At 43.1% G+C, this 24,294-nt stretch overlaps 1 protein-coding gene across 1 annotated transcript in view; it reads right to left on the bottom strand.

Moving 5' to 3' along the window:
- The window catches only part of PC (pyruvate carboxylase), a 939,549-nt gene that overhangs the window by 198,480 nt on the left and 716,775 nt on the right, over window positions 1–24,294 (bottom strand). Inside the window, exons 11-12 of the mRNA XM_077450039.1 lie at window positions 5,014–5,337; window positions 2,643–3,189 (exon numbers count right to left, since the gene is read on the bottom strand). Of these exons, the coding sequence (XP_077306165.1) occupies window positions 2,643–3,189; window positions 5,014–5,337 (871 nt within the window). The remainder of the gene's footprint in view (window positions 1–2,642; window positions 3,190–5,013; window positions 5,338–24,294) is intronic.

The following is a 24,294-nucleotide window of genomic DNA, read 5'->3' as shown; positions in this document are numbered from 1 at the left end:
TATAATGAGAAGACCCAGCTAAGAAAATGAGGACCAAATCCCCAATGCTTTAGGACAAAATCTAGGTAATGCCACAAAACTGTATCAAATGCTTTTTTGATATCTAAAGACAGATGGGTATTTGTCGTGATTTAGCTGCTTGAATTAGTAAAGTAGTCCTGCGTACATTATCTGCCGCTTGGTACTGTGGGATAAACCTGACCTGGTCTTTATTAAAGAACCTATTACACTATTTAAGAGGATCCCTAAGACTTTCGCTAGCAACTTAATGTCAAGGTTGAGCAATGATATGGGTCTATAGTTAGAACAAGATGTATCAAGTGACTGAGGTTTGGGGATCATTGTAATTATAGCCATTAATGTTTCGGGGCAAAAGGATTGGTCGTTAAGGAGAAAATTAAATGCGTTTTTTAACATTGGAGCAAGGATGTGAGAGAATTTCTTATAGTATAGGGCAGAGAAGCCATCTGGGCCTGAACGTTTATTTGGTTTAAGAGAGTTAATTGCTAATTTAATCTAAATAATGGGGCTTTCAAGACAATCATGTTAGGCTAAAGGAATAGAAGGAAGTTGATATGCGAAAAAAACGATTCTGCTAAATTTTGATCAAAAGATACTTCCTTTTTATATAAGGAGGCAAGATGTTTTTGAAAGGTGTGGAGGATCTTTACTGGATTACTAGTAAATGTATCATGAGATCATTTCAGTCAAATCGGTTTAAAGGGGCAATTTAGTTTAAGTGCTCGGGCTAAAAGCGTGTCTGGTTTATTTGCTTTAATATAAAATGTATGTTTAGACTTACATAACATTTTATCTACAGATTTTGATAAAAAAAGGTCAAGGTTTAAATGTGCTTTATCAAGCTCCAATTTAGATATGGGGTAGGATTGGATTGAAAGATTGTGTGGCATGTATTAAATGCTGCTTCTAATTTTTGTTTTAGATGTATTTTCTCTTTTTTAAGAAATGAGGCTTGGTGTATACAAACCCCACGGAGAACAGGTTTATGAGCTTCCCATAGGGTCAGTGGGGATATATCAGGGTTCTCATTATTGGCCAGGTAATCTTTTATGGCTATTTCTAGATCAGAGGAGTGTGATGGATTAGATAGAATTGAGTCATTAATATGCCATGTAGAATCTTGTGTTTTGGGTACTAGAGAAGTGAAAGTTGAAAGTACAGCACAGTGGTCAGTCCATGTTAAAGAAATAATAGATAAAGAAAGGAGTTCAGGGGTCATGCTTATTGAGATCAAAATGTGATCAATACGGGATAATGATTTATGGGGTTGAGACTAAAAAGTAAATTGGAGCCTGATCTGATCCAGCCATCCAGACAAAAGTGTTGTTGAAGAAGTTGTTGGAACTTATGAGATTGAGAACTAGATGCAATAGGAGTTGGTGATTTATCTAAAAAAGGATAAAGGACTTGATTCGAATCTCCACAGATTAAAAGTGTGCCCATTTTATTAGTATCAATTACCAGTAATAAATGGGAGAGGAATGAGGATGGAGTTTTGTTAGGAGCATAGTAGGATACCACTGTAATTAGAGAATCGAATAGATATCCCGTGAGTATAAGAGAACGACCTTCTGGGTCTTGGATCTCTGTCAGAAGAGAAAAGGGTGTAGTACAATGAAACGCTATTAGCACCCCTTCTTGTTTCATTTTGTCAGAGGCTATGAAAACTTGGGGACAAGCTGAACCAAAATATTTAGGGGTAGCCTTAGCTGTGAAATGGGTTTCTTGGAGGCATACAACATGTGCTTTTGAGGAAGCCAAGGAGTGAAAAACTTTAGTTGGCTTGTGGGATATTTAGACCTTGTACGTTTAACGTAAGGACATTTAAGGGGGCATCGTTAAATCTTAAAGGAAATATTGTAGTATACTGCATTCATAGATCGTGAGTCTACAATTACCCCAGGGGGGCAAGAACCAAGAGGGGAGTAGAGACAGAATAAAGTGAGATCAAGAGTCATATAGTCAAACAATAGTAAGTAAATTGTGCGAATAAGAAATGTAAAAAAGTGGAGTGTGTAAAAAAACGCTAACTCAGAGGACTAGTATCTATCCGAGGAGGTCCTCCAATAATAGGTCAGAATGGAGGTTTATCCTAGGACAGAAAGATAGGGGGAGCAGTGACAATCTCTCGAGACCCCAACGGCCAAGATCCTTATACAGAAAAAGAGGGGGAAAGGGAGGAGGAGGGGGAAAGGGAGGAGGAGGAGGGGGAGAGGGAAGGATGGAGGGAGAAAGGGGGTAAATAGATAAAACATAAAATATGTTTACCTGAGGTTGTGTGGGTTAAAAGGGGAAGTTCAAAACGTAATAGAACAATATTATTTTAAATAAGTTTAGTCAGATTATACTGAAGGTGGTAAATTACTTAGTGACCAAAGAAAGGCAAAGCCTTAAGATTGAATATGCTTCAAGATGAGGAGTGAAAGTCATTCAGTCCATTGTGTCCACAGGATCTACATCAGGAGAATTTAATCAGAGGAATTTTGACGACCTCTATCTTTTTCAGATTTGGAGGATTCTTGAGGGGAGCTGGATGTTGTGCGTTGAGGAGGGTTAGTTGAAGATCTTTCGATAAGATGTAGTTCTTGTAGAGTGTTTTTTTAGTTAATATTAGGATCTACAGGAATATTTGACACCTTGATGGGTAAAGCAGATGGAAAATGGGAATCCCCATTGATAAGGGATCTGGCGTTGCTGTAGATTATGAAGCAAGGGTTTCAGTGCAGTTCGTTTAGCCACAGTAATTGGAGAAAGGTCAGCAAAAAGAAAGATGAGAGAACCTTTTCCTCTAGCTGCAGCCATGAGTTGTTCTTTGGTGCAATAGAAGTGGAATTTTGCAATAATATCACAAGAGGGACCTTCTGGTTTGCGTGGTGTTAAAGCTTTGTGAATCCTATCCATCTCCAAACGATCAACCAGGATTGAAGGTAGAAGTTCTTGGAAAAGTGCAGTCATAATAGAATGAAGGTCAACAATAGTCTGAGGTATTCCTCGTATACAAAGATTTGATCGACATGCTCTATTTTCAAAGTCCTCTAAGAGTATTTGCAGAATAAGGTTTTCTTCCTTAAGAATCTCTAATTCATTATCATGGGACAGTACATTCGTTTCCATGTCATCCACTCGGATTTCAGTGTGCTGGTCTAACTCATGGATTTCTTTTGTGGCCTTTCAGTTATATAGTCTGAGGTCTGCTTGAAGGCTCTGTAACATTTTTTATATTTGTCTCAAAATATTTGGATGTAGGGAATGTTTGTTTTTCTTGTGAGGCGGCACAGTATTCACAGAGTCATTACAGGCATCCTGAGGTAACTGCAGTTGCTTAGCGTCACGAGATGTGCCTGTGTGTGATAAAGGAGGCTGTGCCATTTTACAGGGGCCTCTTGACTGTGTATCCTTGGCACTCTTAGGTTTATTTTTACCTTGGGCAGCACCAAAGATCATTTTATTTATCCCAGGATCACTGAGGAGGCTTATGGTAATATTATTTTCAGTTCACCATGCCTTGCAGGCGTCTTTATAAGCCGAGGAGTCCTGAGAGATGTGGAGCTTCAGGTGGACATGTCTGTCACCGGCGACTCTGCCTCCTCCCCTCAGAGTTGGCATTTCAACACTAGTTCCTTTCAGCTGCCATTGTGTTCTGCTGGGCTTCTGGTGTGTTAATGTAACTTAAAGCAGGATCAGGATACCTCTAGGCATATCTGCCTTAAAGCCTGGTATACACTATGAGGTTTTTTCCATAAAAAAAAGTCAGCTCTGGTCGGAGCCGTTAGTACAGCGATCTCCCCCACTGAGCTGTTGTGTTCTGACAGGGGGAAAGCCTCCCCGCCAGAACACTCCAGTCAGCGCTCTCAGCCATTGGCTTTCTAGTTTCCACTGCTTTATATGCTCCAACATGAAGACTTTCATAGATTAGAGCTAGAAACACAGTTTTTTAATGCATATTATGAGACAGGAAAATTTGACTTTTTTTTGCTGGCTGGTCGGTAAGAATACTGGGAAATTATTTTGTTTTGCTATCCTACAGTGGGTGGTCCTACAGCAGCTCTGCTCTCTACACAGGCTACATGCAGCATAGTGATGATGTCACTGCTACTTTTACAAGGGAAGAACTGTGTCTGTAATGGTATTTGGCACACACAAAGTGGATTTAAAACCTTTGTGGGTACCAAAGATTTATATTTAAGTTTTGTGCCCAGTAGTTCAGCTTTTATATTTTCAGAAATAAACCATCATCACTTTACTGTATTAATATTAATTTATTAAATTCATATCTATATATTTCTAAAATAACTGTTTAGATACTTTCCAAATATTCACTTATTTGATCTCAAAAATTCACTGAATCCTTTATAAAAAAAAAAAAAAAAAAAAAACAACAACGGAACTGCACTTCACACAGAAAAAGTCATACCATTAACAGGTGGTCTTGCTTTGTAGTTAAACCAGCTCTATATTACTTTTTTGCATGTAACACACAATAAGATTGTAATAACACACAATAAGAAATTCTTCACTTTACTTAATAAGGAAGCACAAATTTTGCATGCAAAGTAAAGAAACATCTAGCATATTTTCCAGTGTATAAGACGACCTTTTACACATTAAAAAAACGTCCAAAAAGCGAGGGTCGTCTTTTACGCCGGGTAGAAAATGCCCCCTGCTGGATGCCCGGTAATACTTCGACTACATACAATATACACCGCTGAGCCACCAATGTATTCTATTAATGAATACAGAGCCTGCTCAGATTGGAGTAACAACCTCTGCCAATCTGAGCAGGCTACATACAGTAGCCTACTCAGATTGGCTTTGAGAGTCAGAGAGGCGTGGGCTGATGTTACAGCCTCTGCCAATCCGAGCAGGCTTTGTATTCATTAATAAAATACATCACTTGCTGTGATTGGCTCAGAGTGGTATGGTTCCAGCTCCAGCAAGGAGGAAATATGAAACCTCGGAAGGGGGGGGGGGGGGGTCATCTTATATGGTGAGTATAGGCAAAAACTGGAAAATTAGGGGCTGGCAAATCCGGTAGTATAAAACATCGCTTAACTTAACATAATACAATGAAAAAAAAATTATATTTGTGTCAAAGGTTTTAGGATTTAGGGCAAGGTTCCAGTGCCATCTTACCTTTACTCCACGAATTCTGAATTCTGCCAAAGCTCTGCTCATCTTAGTTGCTGCCACTTGTTGATCTTTTGCATGGGCAATGACTTTGACGAGGAGAGAGTCATAATGGGGGGAGATGACAGCTCCCTGGAAGGCTGAGGCACTGTCCAATCGGATTCCCATTCCCTCACCACTACGAAATACCTGAAAAACAATTAAATAAAATCATGTTCAGAAACACAGCAGATGTATAGCTGCAATCATTATTGGAAAACAATGTGCATACTCTGGTAGGACCAGATTTATAGTAGCGGTGGTAACACTACTGCCACTAAGTGACAAATCCTCCTCGGCTTCTGTTTGTAAACAGGCCGGCGGTCCTGGGTGGAGTCATTGACATCCCCACACAATACACACAGACACTCAACTTGTAGATAAAAACATGTCCCTTGGCTTCTTAAAGTATTGTAAAACCTTCTTTTAAAAAAAATAACAAACATGCCAATCGTTTTGCACAGAGCAGCCCTGATCCTCTTCTTCTGGGGTCCCCAACAGCATTCCAGACCCCTCCTCTTCATTGTGTGCCCCCACCTGTGCGGGGTCACTCCCGAGTCCGGCTGCTGCTTTCATTGACTCAGACAGCGGGGATTCAGCCCCATCCCCCCCCAAACCCATGTCACAGGATTTCACTGACAGCAGCGGGAGCCAATCTATCTAATGAGGAGAGAGAACAGCTGGAACCACTGCTCTTGTACACATGGCTGGATCAGATCAGGCTCAGGTAATAAAAAGGGGGGGCGGGTCTGTGGGGGAGCTGCAGCACAGAAGATATTTCACCTTAATGCATAGAATGCATTAAGGTGAAAAACCTTGAGGCTTTACAACCACTTTAAGTTAGAAATAACTGCGGTATAATGATAATGATGCAAATGGGGCATCCCAAAAACTGGTGTGAGAAGCCACAGGGACACCACGTTTTTAAATTCATAAGTAAGCCATGACATTTTGTAGAGCAGGAGACACAAGAGTCAGCTTACCCTACAGCCTGTGACCTCCTGTGACCTCTGCCCAGAATATGACTCAGGAATTCAAGATTTTTCCAGTAGGGCCATAAACCTACTTAGCCGAGACCTGTTATTAGTAAATCACTAATTGAATGCCTTAACATGTTTGGATTGGAACACAGCAGTATATCAGGGTTTGCTTATCATCTCAATGTCTTAACAAAAAACAGACATGACAAAGTGACATTATTATTGATTATCTGTTTGAAAGTGGAAGAAAATACTGAACAGATCAAGATCACGCATGACTAGACTATCATATACATGAGACGGGATAGATGTCTTCCAACTCCAGGGTGACCTGCCTATCCGAGGCATAGTATGTTTAGTATCTCTAGAATGGCATACTGCATAATATTATGTTGGGTTACCAGATCATAATATGTGGTATACACAAATAATAATAATATATTTATAAAACTATATCTGACAGGGACAGCTGAATGATTGTGAAGAATGACATCCCATCAGCCATACTTTAGACCTTCTCATTGGTTAGGTCATATGTGTCCACATCCTCCTCAGGGACCAGAAAAAACACGACAGATCAGCAGTCTGGAGGCCTCTTTTTTTACCATCAAACAAGGAACATCAGCCAAGATTTATGAGAGTCACAGATCCATCTTATGATGATTGACTGGACGATGCTGAATTCAGATCAAATTAAGTAATTACAATGGGCACGAGGAGCAGAACAGGGACACACACATCCCAGTTCTGTGAGGAGAGGAGAGCTAGATCGTGAGTTCCTATGAGCTGGGAACCATGATCTCCTCTGCTATTGGTGGACTATATCACATTAATTGATGAAAATTCATCTTTAGTCACACTTTGTGAAATAGATTCTACATGAAAGGAGGAGCATTGTTCACTATTTATATGTACTTTCTAATTTAGTGCTATATATAAATATTCTTTGTGTGTGTATTTGATCACTTGGTTGTAGGGTAATATATATTTTTTTCTCATATCTCACTGAATTTCTCACACGTTTTGATTTATCCTTTTTCATCATATAAACCTAATTTTTATTAGCACTACTTTCTTGAGATTGACAGAAGCAAGAGTCAAAGGTTTCTGCTGCTGCTGCCATGTCCAGTGAGTAGAGAGTGAAGAGAGCCCTTGCTCTCAGGCACAATTCTGGATTGAAATCTGGCTCAGGAAAGTATAAGGGATAAAGGAGTGTATTATTATTTTTACTGGGTATATGTGATTTGCACATTTATATACTAAATTGATTTTTGATTGGAAACATTTCACTGTTTATTTCACTATCATTAGCGCTGCACTATACAACTATATTACTTTATTTGTTTACTTATTTACAGATTATCTGATGTGCTGGCAGCTACCACTATTTGTACAGTTGGTGACCGCGATATTGTGTCAATCTTGCCGCTGTTATCGGCGAGATTTGACACCTGCGAACCCTATCACGGGAGCCAGCGCCGAGCTGGCTCGCTCATCGGTAAAGGAAAGATGTGTTTTTTTCCTTTTCCGATGAGCGACATGCATTGCTGACAGGTGTTTGGTATGAAACATAAGGGGGCTCCACGACAAATTTTAAATAAAAAACTGGAATGGGTTCCCCTCCAAGAGCATACCAGGCCCTAAGGTCTGGTGTGGATTAAGGGGAACCCCCTACGCTAAAAAAATGGCGTGGGGCCCCCCAAAAACCATACCAGACCCTTATCCGAGCACGCAGCCTGGCTGGTCACAAAGGGGGTGGGGACAATCGAACGACCTCCCCTCCTGAACTGTACCAGGCCGCATGCCCTCAACATGGGGGGGTGGGTGCTTTGGGGAAGGGGGGCACACTGCGCCCCCCCAACCCCAAGGCACCTTGTCCCCATTTTAAAGAGGACAAGGGCCTCTTCCCGACAACCCTGGCCATTGGTTGTCGGGGTTTGCGGGCGGAGGGCTTATCGAAAGCCGGAAGCCCCCTTTAATGAGGGGGGCCCCCGGATCACAGCTATGTGAATGAGTATGGGGTACATCATACCCCTACCCATTCACCTGGGGGGAAAAAAGTGTCAATAAAAAAAAAACACACTAGACAGGTTTTTAAAGTAATTTATTAAGCAGCTCCGGGGCACTTCTCCACTCTATCCGGCCTTTTCTCCCAATGTCCGGTTCTTCTGCTGCTCTCCGGCCTCTTCTCCAGGTCTCCGGTTCTTCTCCCGACCTCCTCCACTATCTTCTGCTCTTTTGTTATCGGTGGCCCGGTCTTCTCCCTCGTTTTAACCCCTCTTCTCTTCTTCCGATGTTGACACAAAGCTCTCTCCCTTGGTAATGCTGCGTGAGAGGTGTGCAATGACTTATTTAGGCATGGGGCATGGACCCAGGCCCTTATGACGTCCCAGTCCCATCATGCCCGGGACTGTGACGTCATAAGGGGCGGGGTCACCGGATGAAATCACCCGTGACCAAGGACCATGCTTATATAAGTTGTTGCGCACCTCGCACACAGCATTACAGTGGGAGAGAGCGTTGTGTCAACGTTGGAAGAAGAGAAGAGGGATCAAGAAGACAGAGAAGACCGGGCCACCGCTAGCAGAAGATCAGTAAAAGAGCAGAAGTTAGCGGAGGAGTCAGGCAGAAGAACCAGAGAGCGGGAGAAGAGGCCGGAGAGCAGGAGAAGAACTGGACACCGGGAGAAGAGGCCGGAGAGAGCGGAGAAGTCGGAAGAGACCCCAGAAGTCGGAAAAAGACCCCTGGAGCTGCCTAATAAATTACTTTAAAAACCTGTCTAGTGTGTTTTTTTATTGACACTTTTTCCCCCCAGGTGAACGGGTAGGGGTACAATGTACCCCATATACTTATTCACATAGGGTGGGGGGCCGGGATCCGGGGGCCCCCTCCTTAAAGGGGCTCACAGATTTCGATAAGCCCTCCACCCGCAGACCCCGACAACCAACGGCCAGGGTTGTCGGGAAGAGGCCCTTGTCCTCATCAACATGGGGACAAGGTGCTTTGGGGTGGGGGGGCCACAGGGCGCCCCCCTTCCCCAAAGCACCCACCCCCCCATGTTGAGGGCATGTGGCCTGGTACAGTTCAGGAGGGGGGTGCTCGCTCTTCCCCACCCCCTTCCTGACCGGCCAGGCTGCGAGCTCAAATAAGGGTCCAGTATGAATTTTGGGGGGACCCCCATGCCGTTTTTTTGGTGTAGGGGGTTTCCATTAAAATCCATACCAGACCTAAGGGCCTGGTATGCTCTTGGAGGGGAATTCCCTCTCGCTGCAATAGGAAAGTGTGTTTTTCCTATTGCAGCCAGCACGAGATGTACAGTACCCTGTCACGAGAACCAGTGCGATGGGATCGCGCTGGAAACACATTCTCGCGGACAGGTACTGTATAAGACAGGAAGTTTTTTTCACACATTTTTTAAGTATAAGGGAGGGCTGTACGCAAAATGTTTTTTACCTTAACCACTTCAGCCCTGGAAGATTTGGCTGCTCAATGACCAGGCCATTTTTTGCAATGAAGCACTGCGGCACTTTAACTAACAATTGGGCGGTAATGCAGCGTTGTACCTAAACAAAATTGATGTCCTTTTTTTTCCTCCTAAATAGAGCTTTCTTTATGACAATTTTGAAGAAAAAAAAACAACACAATAGAGTTTACTCTCAAAAGCTCTGTACTAAAGATCCGATTATCGTACGATCACTTTGAAATCGGTATTGTTTGTACAGTTTTTTTTATCGTGTTTACGGGCTTAAGAAACCTTCTACCTTTACAACCACTTTAAAACAAGCAAAAAAAAAAACATAAAACTAGCTTCCATAGCAGGTGAAAGTGGCCAGTGCTGTTTTCCTTTAAATTTAGTCACTCCTAATGTTCTGTTAGAATGCAGCTGCACTTTAAGATACATTATTTGAATGCTAAAGTTAGACATACCTTTCAATGCCTGCAGATTTCTTAGAAGCTAAGAGGAAATGGTTTACAAGACAATAAATGAGAAGATCTGTTTCCACAAGGCAGCACTCTCCAAATGCAGTTTGTCAAAGTCTGATACTCTAACAAGAGCATGAGATTTATGAATACTGAACCTAAGGCTTTTCAAACATGGCTGGTAGAGGTTAGGGAAACAATATGACAAGACTGAACAGCACAGATAAGGCTGGTATTATGCTGCTTTAGTAATAGAATAGGTACTGGAGAATAGAGAGGAAACAAATTACATAGCTGTTCATTTTTACACTCTGATTTTAACATTTTTAATTACAACCCAATAAAATGTGGGCATTGCAGGTTGTAACAAAGTGAAACTCCAGACAAAAATAAATAAAAAATTTCCATGCCTAGTCCTTAAAATATACAATGATGTTCTTCTTCATTGCAATAAATTTTTATTGAGGTTTAACAAGAAGACATGTATATACCTACACATATATAGATGCAACAGGTCGGGTTACAGTATATAATAAGAACATAGGACATCGTACATGTAACATAAAGAAAGATACAGAAAGGATAGTACCGCGTGACATTACTCAACCAGTTCAGTAGTCAGGGGGCCATATGTACCGCCAGTGTGTCCAGTAATTTCCCCATTATGAGGAGGAGGCTTCCCCTCTGGCACCCCTAGTGGGTACTCACTGTGCCTAGAGAGGGAAAACCTCCACCTTCCCCTGGTTCGGCAAGCACTGTCCCACAATGCCAAGCAGCACCATCAGGCCCATAGGGCTCCAATACAGATGTCACTTATCAATGAATATTGCATGTGTATCCACTATAAAGGTGTTGTATTATAAAAAAACAATAAATTTGTTGCAGCTTGTTGTTGCTCGTCACGTAAACTGCATCAGCAATTGAGCAATACGCTGTGTAGGCAATTGAGGAAGAATGATGGATGTTCAACATAAAAGAACATTAAAGAGTAAAAGTTAAAACTTAGATAAAGTTAACAAAGAAAAGATAGTACAAAGAAAAAAATAAAATGATAAAATAAAAATAAAAAGAGAATAAAGAGAAGCCAGAAGTTTGGAGTCATAGCACAGGTTGCTTCATATCTTTCCACAGGTCTTGAGCATTATGAAGTAATAATCATATCAGTTTAGTATTTTTAAACCAGTCAGTACACGGTTTCCAGTTTGCTCTAGCTACGATAAGTTTGCCCTGGGTTGATGCAAACATGGTTTCATACATGGCATGTGTGTCAGTAGTTATGATGATTTCTTTTAACGTTGGTGCGTTATGATCTCTCCAGTGGCGCGTTAGAGCCAGTTTGGTACTCAGCATAATGTGGGATACAATCGTTCTGGTGGGTTTGGGAATCAGATCTATGTTTAGGGATAAAATGGCTAGTTCCGGATCAGCGGGGATGTGGGTCTTCGCTATTTGTGAGCACATGTGAAACACTGTGTTCCAAAGTGTTTGTATTTTAGGACATTCCCAGAGGATATGGTACAGGGTGCCGGGGTGGTTACACTGCCTCCAACAGAGTGGAGAGACACTGGGGGCAAATTTGGATATCCTATATGGAGTAAGGTACCAACGACGCAATATTTTTTGTGTCAATTCCCATAGATTTATACATTTGGTGGAAGCATAAGTTGTTCGCAGTGCTGTTTGCCATTGGTCTTCCGTAAATGTCTTGCCAAAGTCTTTTTCCCATGTGCTAATATTAGGTGTCTTGCGGAATGTCAATTTATCATTAAGGGTATTATAGAATAGGGAGATCCCCCTCAGATTGGTAGAGGGTTTGGTGAGATATGAAATAATCTTCCAGGGGAGTTGTATGTCTGAAAGAGTATTCGATTGGAGAAGGTGTTTGATTTGGATATATCTGTATTTATCAGAGTCTGCTAGTCCATATTCAATTTGTAATGTGCGGAACGTCTTTATTGCTGGCCCTATCCTAAGGTCCTCAATATATGTGATACCCTTTTCCAGCCAATGAGATAGTTGCAAATTGGGGATAAGTCCGGTAAGACTGCTAGTAGGGATTTTTAAGATAGAAGTAGGGGTGCTAAAGGTTTGTGTAAGGAGTAGCTTCCAAGCACGTAGGGAAGCTACGATGGAGGGTGACATAGACATGATGCGGGAAGTGTTGGCTGTGTGTGTCAGTAAGTAATTATATAGACTGGTATTGGGGATTTGGCTTTCTTCAAGTTCCCGCCATCTTGTTAAGGGCGAATCCGGGAACCACATCCTCAGTTGTGCTAGGATGGAGGCTATGTAATAGTCATGAATCTGAACATTTCCCACCCCCCGGCAGTTCTCGATGTTAACGAGCTTTTAAAGGCCCACCTAGCTTTCTTCCCTTTCCATAGAAAGTTGTTTACGATAGCTTGTACCTTGGTAAAGTAATGATTGGGGATAGGGATAGGAAGGGATCTAAATAAATAGAGCAGTTGTGGTAATATTATCATCTTTATTGCTGCTAACCTACCGGACCAGATGAGTTCCGTTTTATCAAGGGCTTGTAACTTAGACGGTAGGGATTTAAGAAAGGGAATGTAGTTGTTAGTGTATAGTTCGCCAGTGGTGGGGGTCAAGGTGATTCCTAAGTATCCTATACCTTTCTCACTCCATTTATAGGGAAACCGTGTACTGAGTCTCGACTGCATGTCCCCGTCCACACCCAGCCCCAAAATATAAGATTTACTCTCATTAACTTTATAATAAGACAACGTATTAAATATTCTCAGAGTGTCATGAACCGAAGCCAAGGAATATTCGGGGTCTGTGAGCATCAGTATAATGTCATCTGCAAACAGGCTAATCGTATGTTCAGATTTCTGGGCCTTAAACCCAGTGATATTGGGGTGGGACCTTATACAGGCCGCTAGGGGTTCTAAGATTAGATAAAAAATTAGTGGGGAGAGTGGACACCCCTGACGTGTCCCATTAGTTATTAGGAAGGGATTAGATAGTACACCCGAAGTGTATACCTTGGCTGAAGGGTTCGAGTATAAAGCCATTATAGCCGATAGGATCATGCCAGAGAATCCAAATTTGTTTAGGACTGCACTCATATACCCCCAGTGAACCCTATCGAAGGCCTTCTCTGCATCCAACGTGAGGAGCAGAGAAGGCCCCTGTCCAGCACCAGCCAGATGAATGATGTTCGTCAATCTCCTCGTAGCATCCGAGGTCTGACGACCCTTTGTAAACCCAGCTTGATCAGGGTGTATCAAGCAGGGTAAGATATCTATTAACCGGTTTGCTATTAATTTAGCATAGATTTTCACGTCCGTGTTTAATAAAGATATGGGACGGAAATTGGCTGGTGTGTCAGGCGTTTTCCCTGGCTTCGGCAAAGTCACTATAACAGCACTCAACATTTCATGTGGGAAGGAGGAGGAGGCAGCAGCACCATTAAACACTTCAGTCAGCTGAGGTAGTAGATGTAGTTTAAACGTCTTGTAATAGTCCCCAGAGAATCCGTCGGGACTGGGGGATTTTGATCCTGGGAGTGAGTCTATTGTTTTGAGAGTTTCTTCTAGTGTAAAGGGTGTATTGAGTCGTTCTAAATGATGCGGAGAAAGGGTGGGCAAAGATAACTGTTGTAGGAAATCTTTGATCAGAGTGGGTGTGGGCTGGATAGTGTCAATATCGTCCTTTAAGTTGTAAAGGGAACTATAGTAGTTGCTAAATGCGTTGGCAATGTCCTGAGGATGATGCATTTTTCGTTTGCTTTTGGAATGAAGAATGTAGAGGATTTTTGATTTTAATCTATGTCCTTTGAGTTGGTGTGCAAGTAGTTTCCCTGTCCTGTTACCCTGTGTATAGTATGTCATTTTTAGTCTTTTTGCCTGTTTTTCAAAAGATTCCAGTAGAAGGAGTCTCAGATCATGTCTCAGTCTATTGAGCTGTTCAGTTAGTGATTGGGATGTGTTCTGTTTATTTTTAGATTCTAGGTCACGGATCTTATCTGTAACTTCACGTATCCTCTGCTGCCGCTGCCTCCTCGCCCCAGCCCCAAGTTTTATAAAAATTCCCCGGATATATGCCTTATGGGCATTCCAAAGTACAAATTTGTTAGGCATTGAGGGCCCATTGAGGGAGAAAAATTCTTTCAAGTGGTCCTCGATTTGTGTCTTGTATTCTGGTAATTGCATAAGGTAAGAGTTCGCCCTCCATAGAGGGATAGATTCAAAAGTAGAAGAGTCCTTTAACAATAGCGTAATTGACGTGTGGTCTGACCACGCAATAGTGTTGATAGATGCAGACACTGCTTTAGATAGGGTGTGTTGATCCACCAAGAATAAGTCTATCCTCGAATACGTATGGTGAGGGGCAGAAAAAAAAGTAAAGTCCCTTACAGTGACATGTAAGCATCTCCAAACATCAAATATATCTTCTCTGTGCAATGTATTGCCCAGAGGAGTAGTCAGGCGTTTAGGGTTGGACGTTGTGTCGATGGACCGATCGGGTACGACATTGAAGTCACCACACAGTACTAGAGAGCCTCTTCTGTACTTTCGGGCCTTTTTCTAAATTTTGTGGAAGAAGCGAATTTGCCGGGAATTAGGGGCGTAGACATTCACAATGGTATAAGACGCTTGATTAATATCACATATCAAAATCAAATAGTGACCTTGAGTGTCTGCAATTTCCTTATGTAGAGTGAAAGTAACAGAATCCTTGACCGCTATCATAACGCCTTTCGTTTTAGAAGTGGCATTCACAAAAAAGGTGTGTGGGAAGTTCTTATGTTTGCAGACTGGTGCCGCATGTTGACAAAAGTGGGTTTCTTGGGCACAGAGGACGTCTGACCCGTTTCCACATAGATTTCCTCTTCATGGGGTGGTTAAGCCCCTTGGTGTTGATAGACAGGAAATTAATGGCCATGGAGAGGGATGGTGGTGGAGATCATTTTAGGTGCTGTATACATGGAGTGAATGCTGAAACCCCCCTTTGAAAATTTCAGTGGAGGTGAGATGGCTAATCCGCAATATGGGTACTCACAGTTGAGCTGGGGTTGGATCCGTTGTATGGGCTGGTTCTTAAGCTGCTCGTGGTAGCTGCTATCCGTGCGCTGAACAGACGCTCTTGAAGTGAACTGCCGATCAAGAGAATACTGGCAAGACTCCGAAAGAAAAAATAAAGGTTGAATAAGGAAAAGAAAAAAAAACAAAGAAAGTCCAATTCTTACGAACACTACTGAGAAACAGAAAACAAGTATGCATGGTGAATTCCAGCATAGGTCTAAGACACCCCTCAGAAGGATAGGGGTGAATCGTATGCAACCAAGTGCTGCTCAGGTGATTCGGGGTAAAAGTTCAGGCCTAGCGGTTGTCCCGCTTCCCCGTTAGGGAGAAATGATGACCCCGTCAGCGTGTTAGTCAAGTATGTGAACTGGCATTTTGTGGTGTCACTGTCTTCCAGTCCGGGCTGGGCAGCCGGCGGTTGGAGGCGTCCGCATTATTATCTCTGGCATCAGGAAGGATCTTCCATTCCTTTAGCAAGGTGATACCTTTATCCAAGGAGTCTACGACAAACGGACGTTCCTGGTAAGTGATCGTGATTTTGGTGGGATAACCCCAGCGATAGGGTATTTGGTGGTTTCTTAAAACTTTTGTAATCATATTCAGATTTCTCCGCTTTTGCAATGTATGCTGTGACAGATCAGCATAGAACTGCAGATGTTGGTATTGGGGTGGAAGTTGCTCCTGTTTGCGAACGCATTGCATCAGTTGCTCTTTTGTATGGTAGAAGTGCATACGGTGGATCACATCTCTAGGGATTTTTTCTGGGAGGTAGGTCGGTTTTGGCAACCGGTGTATCCTATCAATAGTCAGTTCAATGGCGGGGAGATTAGGCAGAAGGGAGGCAAATAGGTCGGTGGCATTGGAGCGTAGGTCTGAGGGTTGGATGGACTCTGGGATACCTCTAATCTTGAGGTTGTTCCTCCTAGACCTGTCTTCGATGTCTGCCAACTTGTCCCTCATCCATGTCGATTCCCCCTCCTGCGTCTCGTGTGCGTCCACCAAGTCATTTATGGTGGAGGCAAATTCCCCCATCTTGCCTTCTAGGTGATCCACTCTGTCTTCCACTATTTTTACTGCTCCACTGAGTCTGTTCATACAGCCCATCATGTCTGCCTGAAGTGTGCTCCTCAGTGAGACTAACATGTCCTTCAGTACTGTATCCAGCACTGGCTGATTTGTAGTAGGATAGTTTGTAATAGAGTCATGGAGTTCCCTGGTGTCATCCTCAGAGTCTGCCACCGGGCTCAGCGTGGGGCTGCATCCAGTGCCATCCAGCTTTAGTTTTGCTTTAGCTGGGCTCCCTGAGGGAGAGGATGCTGATGGGGAGGCCTGGTCACCATAAGAGTCCAGTATTTTAGGGGATGAAGTGCTGGTGAGCTGTTTCAGCCTGTGTTTGGTGATCAGTGAGGGTGGAGGGTCAGCGCCATTTTGCCTACCATCATGTGGCGGCTGGAGAAAGAAGTCCGTTAGCCGTTGTGGCTTTGACGAGCCTTTTCGTTTGCCCATCATGCTCTACGGGTGTGCCCCTCGTGAAACGCCAGGTGTATGAGGGAAAAACGGGGTCCTGATAGCCGCTTGTCGCCGTTGTATCCACGGGGAAGCAGGAGCTCTGGAATCAGACGTCCATTCGGTTCCGCTGCAGGCCACGCCCCAATGATGTTCTTCTTAAAGCGGTAATAAGCCCCTTATCAAACACTCATTATATTGCATTTTACCAATTCTTAGATGTGGTTGTTGCATTTCATTTTTAGGCTTTCTTTCCTTTATTTTCACCTAGTGATCCAGCCATTAAGTCTGTTATTTTTCAACAGAAGTAACAGTTACAGGGATGAGAGAAAGCATCTAACACTGACAGGGGTGCTTACAACGATCAGATTTTATTTATGTAAATCCTTTATCCCAAAAGAAAAAACAAACAGTTTGCTGTAACTGCTTATAAAGTGGTAGTTGGAGTTTGGCTTCAATTTGTTAGTGCATCTAAATCTGCTAGTCTATATAACAATACTGTCCCTCTAACAATGATGCTAATTCATCACAAAGATGTTATATCGGGTTGAGGTCAGGATTCTGTGCAGGCCAGTCAAGAAAGGCTGACATGTTGTTTATTTTGAGCTGAATATGCCTACAAGGGAAACTCATGCGTCTCTGCTGAACTTGTTTTTGTGTGAAAGGGGGGAAATCTTTGACATACCAGTATAAATCAATACAGGCTTCTTTAAAAGTCTACAGTTGGGTCATATGCAGCTACATTCAGGTGACTGGACACTGGGTGGGGCATCCCTCACTTTTGAATCTTAGGAAGATCATGAGAACAAAGGGGAGGTTCATATTCACTGTACCGTAATCCTGGAAATAGATTTTACTGACAAGTCAAAAATTCTATTTCGTACAGTTGTGTTTTAAATCCTTACAACTGGGGCATTCAATAGCAGTTCAATAAGGGGTAGTCAACATTAAGCATCAAAGCCAACAGGCCCAAAGAACTAAACAGTTCAAAAAAGCTTGAAAATTCAGAGAGCAGCACTTTAGACTTTATTTGATTATTTATTTCAGGTACTTATATAGCGCCATCAATTTACTCAGCGCTTTACATATACATTCACATCAGTCCTTGCCCTCAAGGAGCTTACAATCTAAGGTCCGTAACTCGCATTCATACATACTCATAATGGGGCCAATGTAGACAGGATCCATTTAACCTACCAGCATGTCTTTGGAGTGCAGACCTTACACCCAAAGCTGTCAGAAGAGGTTTGAACATCCAACAGTTAAAACCGTGGCCTGGGTGGCAGCCTTGCAATCTGGCAAACAGATGCCTGGTGCTGAAACGCCCATGAAGCACTAACAGATCTGGTAGAATGTGCCCTGACTGGGAATGGAGGCAAAAAAAAACATGCTTTTGACTAGAGACGTGGTCAATAATTTGTCTAAGCAGGACATAAAGTGGTTGTAAACCCCATTCATGAAATTTACCTAAGCACATATAGCTATAGTGTTTACTTATCTCTCTCCAAGGTCTAAGTGTTGTTTCTCTTGGGGGCTTTGTTCCTCTGTCACTTCTGACAAGATCTCTGACACATGAGCTAACAGCAGCTAAAAATTTGAGTGTGTGTGTGTGTGTGTGTGTGTGGGGGGGCTTAGAGGGAGATTAGCAGGGAGTTTGTCTATTAACACTGCAGCTCTGAAAATTCCTTCATTCCCCTGCTTATGTGGAGAGGGGGGGGGGGGGTAATCTCTTTCCTCCAATCAGCTCTTACACAGTATAAGCCCAGACTAGCCACCCACTGTTGAAAGAGGAAGAAAGATTTCTAACATGATCTGCACTTTCCAAAGAGTGTAGAAAGGGGAAGACAGCAGATATACAAGTAAAACTTACGTAGGGAGATTTGTTTATTCTCGGTGTATAAACTGAGGCTATTCACTGGGTATATGTGAGGGGTTACAACCACTTTAGGGAGGAAGGACAACATTCTGGTAAACATGGAAGGCAGAGACCACCTTGGGCAGAGAGGAGGCATTAGGCCTCAAAACAACCTTGTCCTTATGCAACACTAAGAAAGGCACCTTACAGGATGAGGCCTAGATGTGTCACTTGATGGCACCGAAGGCTAGATGTTGGTCCAGAGCATACTGGAAAAATGACAGAATACGTGCCACTGAGTACTTTCTAGGATGACATTTTCTCACCTCATATTAATGTAGAACTTTCAGGTGAGATGGTAGATTTTGCCAGAAGTTGACTTCCTAGCCTTTAAAAAAGGTAGGGATGACAGAAATAGATGCCCCCGTTATTCATAACTGTGGTTTCAACAGCCATGCCATTAAAGCCAGTGAATAAGAAGCAGAGTGGAACAATGACCCTTGGCACTGCAGGTCCAGGTGATCAAGAAGTGGCCATGGAGCATTTTCCAGGAGTCTGAGTAAGAGGTCACCCTTTTGTGTCCAGAATATCCACTGCAAATGCCAAAGGGTCCTTGGACCCGACGACAAACCTGTTCACTTTGCTGTTGACTTGACACCAGGAGGTCCACATCCCTTTTACCAGTGGAAAATGGCTTGAAAGACCTCAAATGAAGGGCACTTTCCAATGATCGAGGCTCTGACAACTGAGAAAGCCCATCTACTAAATTTCCACACCCAGAATCTGAATGGTTGACAGGGCCGAAATGTCAAGTTCTGCTCAAGAGAGGATGAAGTCTGCTTCTCGTTAAATGGCATGAATCCTGGTGCCTCCTTGATGACTAATGTTCAACTGTATACTCATTGGCTCTTCTTGTAGCAAAGGAGTCTGCCATTGAAGAAACCGACAAAACACTCTGAGTTTTAAAATGTTGATTGGAAGGTCAGCTTTCTGTAATAATAACCTGCCCTTGCATTGAGAGGGTTCAAGGACTGCACCTCAGCCTGACAGGCTGGCATCAGTTGTGAGACTATTCCATGACTGAGCAGAAAGCGTCTCCCTAATTCTGGTGCTGGAATGTAAATGCACCATGCTAGACCCTTGAGATCAGATGGGGAATCCATCATTAGAGTCTGTTCTTCCCACACTGCTACCAATATTGAGTGGCAAGGGTTTGGAGTAAAATTGGCCATACTGTACCACCCCAGACACAACCATGAGACTCAGAATCCTCATTTAGGCACAAACTAAGGCCGCGTACACACGCGCGGACTGTTCGCCCAACTTTGTCCGTCCAACAGTTTCGGCAAACAGTCCGCTCAAACTTAGCATGGACGGACATGGCCACACACGACGGACGAACAGTTTGCTGAAACCGTGCGCGATGACGTGAACGGCACGTACGACGGGACGAAAAATACGACGTCCTATACACTGCATTATAGCTTTCGGCGTGAAAATCCTTTCTGAGCATGCGCGCAACTTTGTTTGACGAACAAGCCTACACACGAGCGGACTGTTCGCTGAAACAAGGTTTCAGCGTACAGTTTTACGGAATTTCCGAAAAACCTTGTCCGTCAAACTGTCCGCTGAAACTGTCCGCTGAAAGCCCACACACAAGCGGACTGTCCGCCCAAACACTGTTCAGCGGACAAAGTTGGGCGAACAGTCCGCGCGTGTGTACGCGGCCTAAGGGATTTTACTGAGCCTGTAAGCTCCAGGAATGGGATTGAAGGGACAAATGTTTGCCTTGGGGCAGAGAAGTCTTGGACAGGACTGTCCCTAGACACAAGCCCAGATACAACAACATGTGAAATGGGTCCAGTGATAACTTCCTCAGATAAAGATCCACCTGAAGCTCTGCAGAGTTTGTAAGATGTGGAGGAAGTTGTCCATTAGAGACAGGGAGGCCTGGGCAGTGCAGAGCTGCCAAAACTGGGGCAAGTATCTTACTGAGAATTGGTCACCCATTGCAAATTGCAGATTGTGTTGGTGTTGTGAAAAAATGGGATGGTGCAGAGGCATCCTGGATGGCCAAAAAATTCCCAGAAAGAGGGATGTAACAACTGACCTGTCATTCTTCATGCAAAACTTTTGTATCTGTAGGAACAATTTGAGAAGTTATAGGTCCAAATTGGGACAAACATTCCCACTGGGCTTTAAGACTGTAAATATTTTTAAGTAGAAATCCAGAAAATGTTCCGCTGTAACAGGAAATGGGGTGACAACCCACCTGTGAAAGCTGTTGCACAGTAGTTATGAGGCCTGTCTGTTGAGATGAAGTATGGGGCATGTTTAACCGCAAGCGAGGGGGGGGGGGGGGGGGTAGAGTTTGAAACTTCCAACTCGAGGACCCATTAAAAGTCATTCTGAACCTACAGGTTCAACATGTGTTGAGGCCATAACCCTTAAAGGCTGTCAGGCATCTCCTACTTCTAAAAGTCAAGGAACCCCATTATTGAGAAGAGGGCTTTGGCGCCAGACTCTGCTGATTTGGAGGGTTATGTCTTCTTACATAAAAACATTCCTGTATTAGATTTGGCATTGGAAAACTGAGAGGAATCCTTCCCAACACCAGGAATAGAAGGCCTTTTAGTAAAGGTGTCTTAATAAGGTCAGAAATTCGGCCTTTGAACTCCAATGCTGTGGCAAAAAAATCTTCCTCGGAGAGTAGGAATAGGGCAGGTGAAATGACCCGAGGAAGGCAGGGAATCATAGTGAAGGAAATCCATCATAGTATAGGGTGCCTGGGCCAATAATCTCTGTACTAGGTCCCCTTAAGGAACTAAATGCGGAGTCTGGTCAGAAATGGAAGAAAAACAGAGGGCACACCAGCCATGTGCATTATCCTTAGTTGATATTTATTAGAAAGATAAGAAGAAAACAACTCACAAACAATAGTAGAGATTCTTGCCATACAAGTAGTCAACAAGTAGCAGCATCCAGTCACAGATGAATGAGACTATTCAAAAGTATCATGGAAAAAAACACAACAGTCACTGCCAGCAGACGCATTTCGAGGGACACATCCCTCTTCCTCAGAGCTCAGCCTCGGCAAGAATCTCTACTATTGTTTGTGAGTAGTTTTCTTATCGCTCTAATAAATATTATCCACGGATAATGCACATGGCTGGTGCGCCCTCTTGGTTTTTCTTCCATTTCTGACTTCTAGGGTTCCCCCACTCTTGAGGGCAGCAAGGCCTGTGTTTGTGTATTGCTGGGCTGGTGGTTCGCTTGTGCGCAGGAGTGTATCGTTTCTGTGCGGAGTCTGGTCCACTGAGCCTATTGGACCCCTTGACCCTGCACTTGTGATCTGCCATTTTTGATATGTATAGGTTTGTTCCCGAAGGAGTAGTCACGATTCTCACAGTGAGGTGGTGGGTGTGCCTTGGTGCAAGCACCTGTAGGTCCCAAACCCAAGAAGTAAGCTCTGTTATTGTGTCCAATGTGATCAGGAGAAGTCCACTAGTAAGTGTCCAAAGAGGCAAGGAAAGGCCCAGCAGATAAAGAAACCAATTTATGTGCGTTACTGCACAGGCAAAATAGAGCACCTTACATCAGAATGAAATCGGTTAAAAAATGCCAAGATAGGTATCCTCCAGAAATATAAGTTCCTAAGCAGGACAATTGCACAAACCCATTAACCCCTGCCACCCTGGACAACTATACTTACAGGACAGTAGGAGATCCCCCAAGGGAAAAAAACAAAACAAAAACATAAGTGCACAATGGGTTGAAAGTTTAAAGAGCTTCTGCCTTGATTTATCACTCAGCTGCAGAAATTAGGATGATTTAACCCCTTCCTGGCTTTACACCCCACGGTGGGCATATGCCCATAGGGGTCTTCAGAAAATGCACTCTGTGCCAGGCAGACTATGGCTCTTGCACTACATTCAACAGAAGCAGCCCAGAGCATGATTTACTGCTGCAGCAACATTAAAGGTGGGCCCTGAGTTTTCTATGTGGTGGGGTCTGGATACGGTCCCTCAAGGCTCTGTTGAGGAGTCAACCAATCCACAAATTGCAGAAAAGCTGCAGTTGCTACGGCTTGCCTTGATAGAAGAATCATCATTGAAAAACACTCCAAAGACATGTTGGTAGGTTAAGTAGCTCCTTCCTAAAATGAGTATGTGTGAAAGTCAGATAGGGAGCTTAGACTGTAGGCTCCTTGAGGGCAGGGACTGATGTGCATGTATAGTATATATGTAAAACACTGCAAAACTTGTTGGTGCTATATAAATACCAATAATAAATACATAAACAGATGAAACCTCCATAAAAGAAGGGTAGAGAGAAGAGTTCCATCACCTAAAGATACTAGCAAAAAATGAGGCTAGCTGGGAGTGGGAGGGGTTACATGGGGAAGATCTCAGAAGCTTTTTTTTGCCACTGTCCAATCACCTGTTCTCTACTGTAGGATCAGGAAAGGATGTTTTTCGTTTCATTTATGAGGCTTGTGCATCACATAGTAAATGAATTAATATAATACAGGATTTACAGTATATAGTACGAACAGTTTGTGCAACACTTTACAAAATGGAGGGAGACAGAATAGTTATAATTTAATACAAGAGGAATCAGAATGTCCTGCTCGTTACAGCTTACAATAAAATATGCAGTATTTATTTAGACTGTCATAGAGGAGCATTTAATTGTATTTGAAATTTTTCAGGAGACCAACACTGACCAAATAGAGTAGTAAAATGATTGACATAATGACCATTGTAATAGAAAAATCCTATTGTTGAAAGTCTACTGAATTAAACTGGTTTAAACAAATACTTTTGTCAAAAATAAATGACTAGCTCTGGTGGAAAAGTGAAATCCAATTCAGCCTAACCAATGTTTTACTTAGTTTTGTTTAACAACTGTTTTCAAGTTTAAGTTCATTTTTTTTTTTAAAGAGTATTTAAGTAAGGATAACAGTACAGATGCAACAGAGACATGTACGATGTAGTGGGACCATCATCACAGATGAGGCGCATAAGAATAAGAGCAGATTGTATCTGTGTCATAATGAACTTATACCATAGACTGAAATACTTAAACCAAACAGAAGGTAGAGTAGCCAGTAGAACAAAGCAGCAATCTGAACAGTAACTGGATGGATCCTGAGATAGAGTTAGTTGCGAAAGTAATATATATATATACCAGGATAATGGCATTTCCCAAAATTAAGTAAAATAGCATATCATAGGATCAAGGGTAACTACTGAAGGTAGAAAAGAAAAAAAGGGGGGGGGGAGAAAGGGGGGATACAAACATAAAGACATAAGAGGGTGAAGAGGGGGGGGGGGGGGGTATGAGGTTTTCGTGTAAAGTCCCTGAGGTAGGAGGTTCCAAGGGGCGGTCCCGGATGTCAGTAGGTTGCTGGGCGCAAATTAGACAGTAGATGGGGGGGGATCTGTCCCCGAGTTCAGTTGTCGAGCGCCGTAGTAGAAGAAGGTGAAATGGTCCAAGTTAAGGATGTCTACCGGAGGGAGAGTGGCAGATATGAAGGAAAGCCACAGCGCATAGAAGCGTGACTTCGCTTTTTCGTCCCGGAAATTTGCGTTACATCGGTCCTTGTATAGGAGTGAAAGGAGTTCTTTCTGCGTCTGAGCGACGGAGGGAGGAAGAGATGAAGTCCAGCTCTTTAGAATGGATTTCCTGGCTAGTAGTAAACATAGCAGGGCCCAGTCCACGTGGGAGGGTTTGTACGGCGTGCAGCTTGTGGGCACGCGGCTTCTGATGGAAGACCATGGAAGCAGGAGGGGGT

Source organism: Lithobates pipiens, unplaced genomic scaffold (assembly GCF_037356315.1).
Source record: "Lithobates pipiens isolate NorthernLeopardFrog02 unplaced genomic scaffold, aLitPip1_a1.2 Scaffold_10, whole genome shotgun sequence".
Taxonomy (NCBI): domain Eukaryota; kingdom Metazoa; phylum Chordata; class Amphibia; order Anura; family Ranidae; genus Lithobates; species Lithobates pipiens.
The sequence above is the reverse complement of the archived record's forward strand: the minus strand, read 5'-3'. Positions and strand labels throughout refer to the sequence as shown.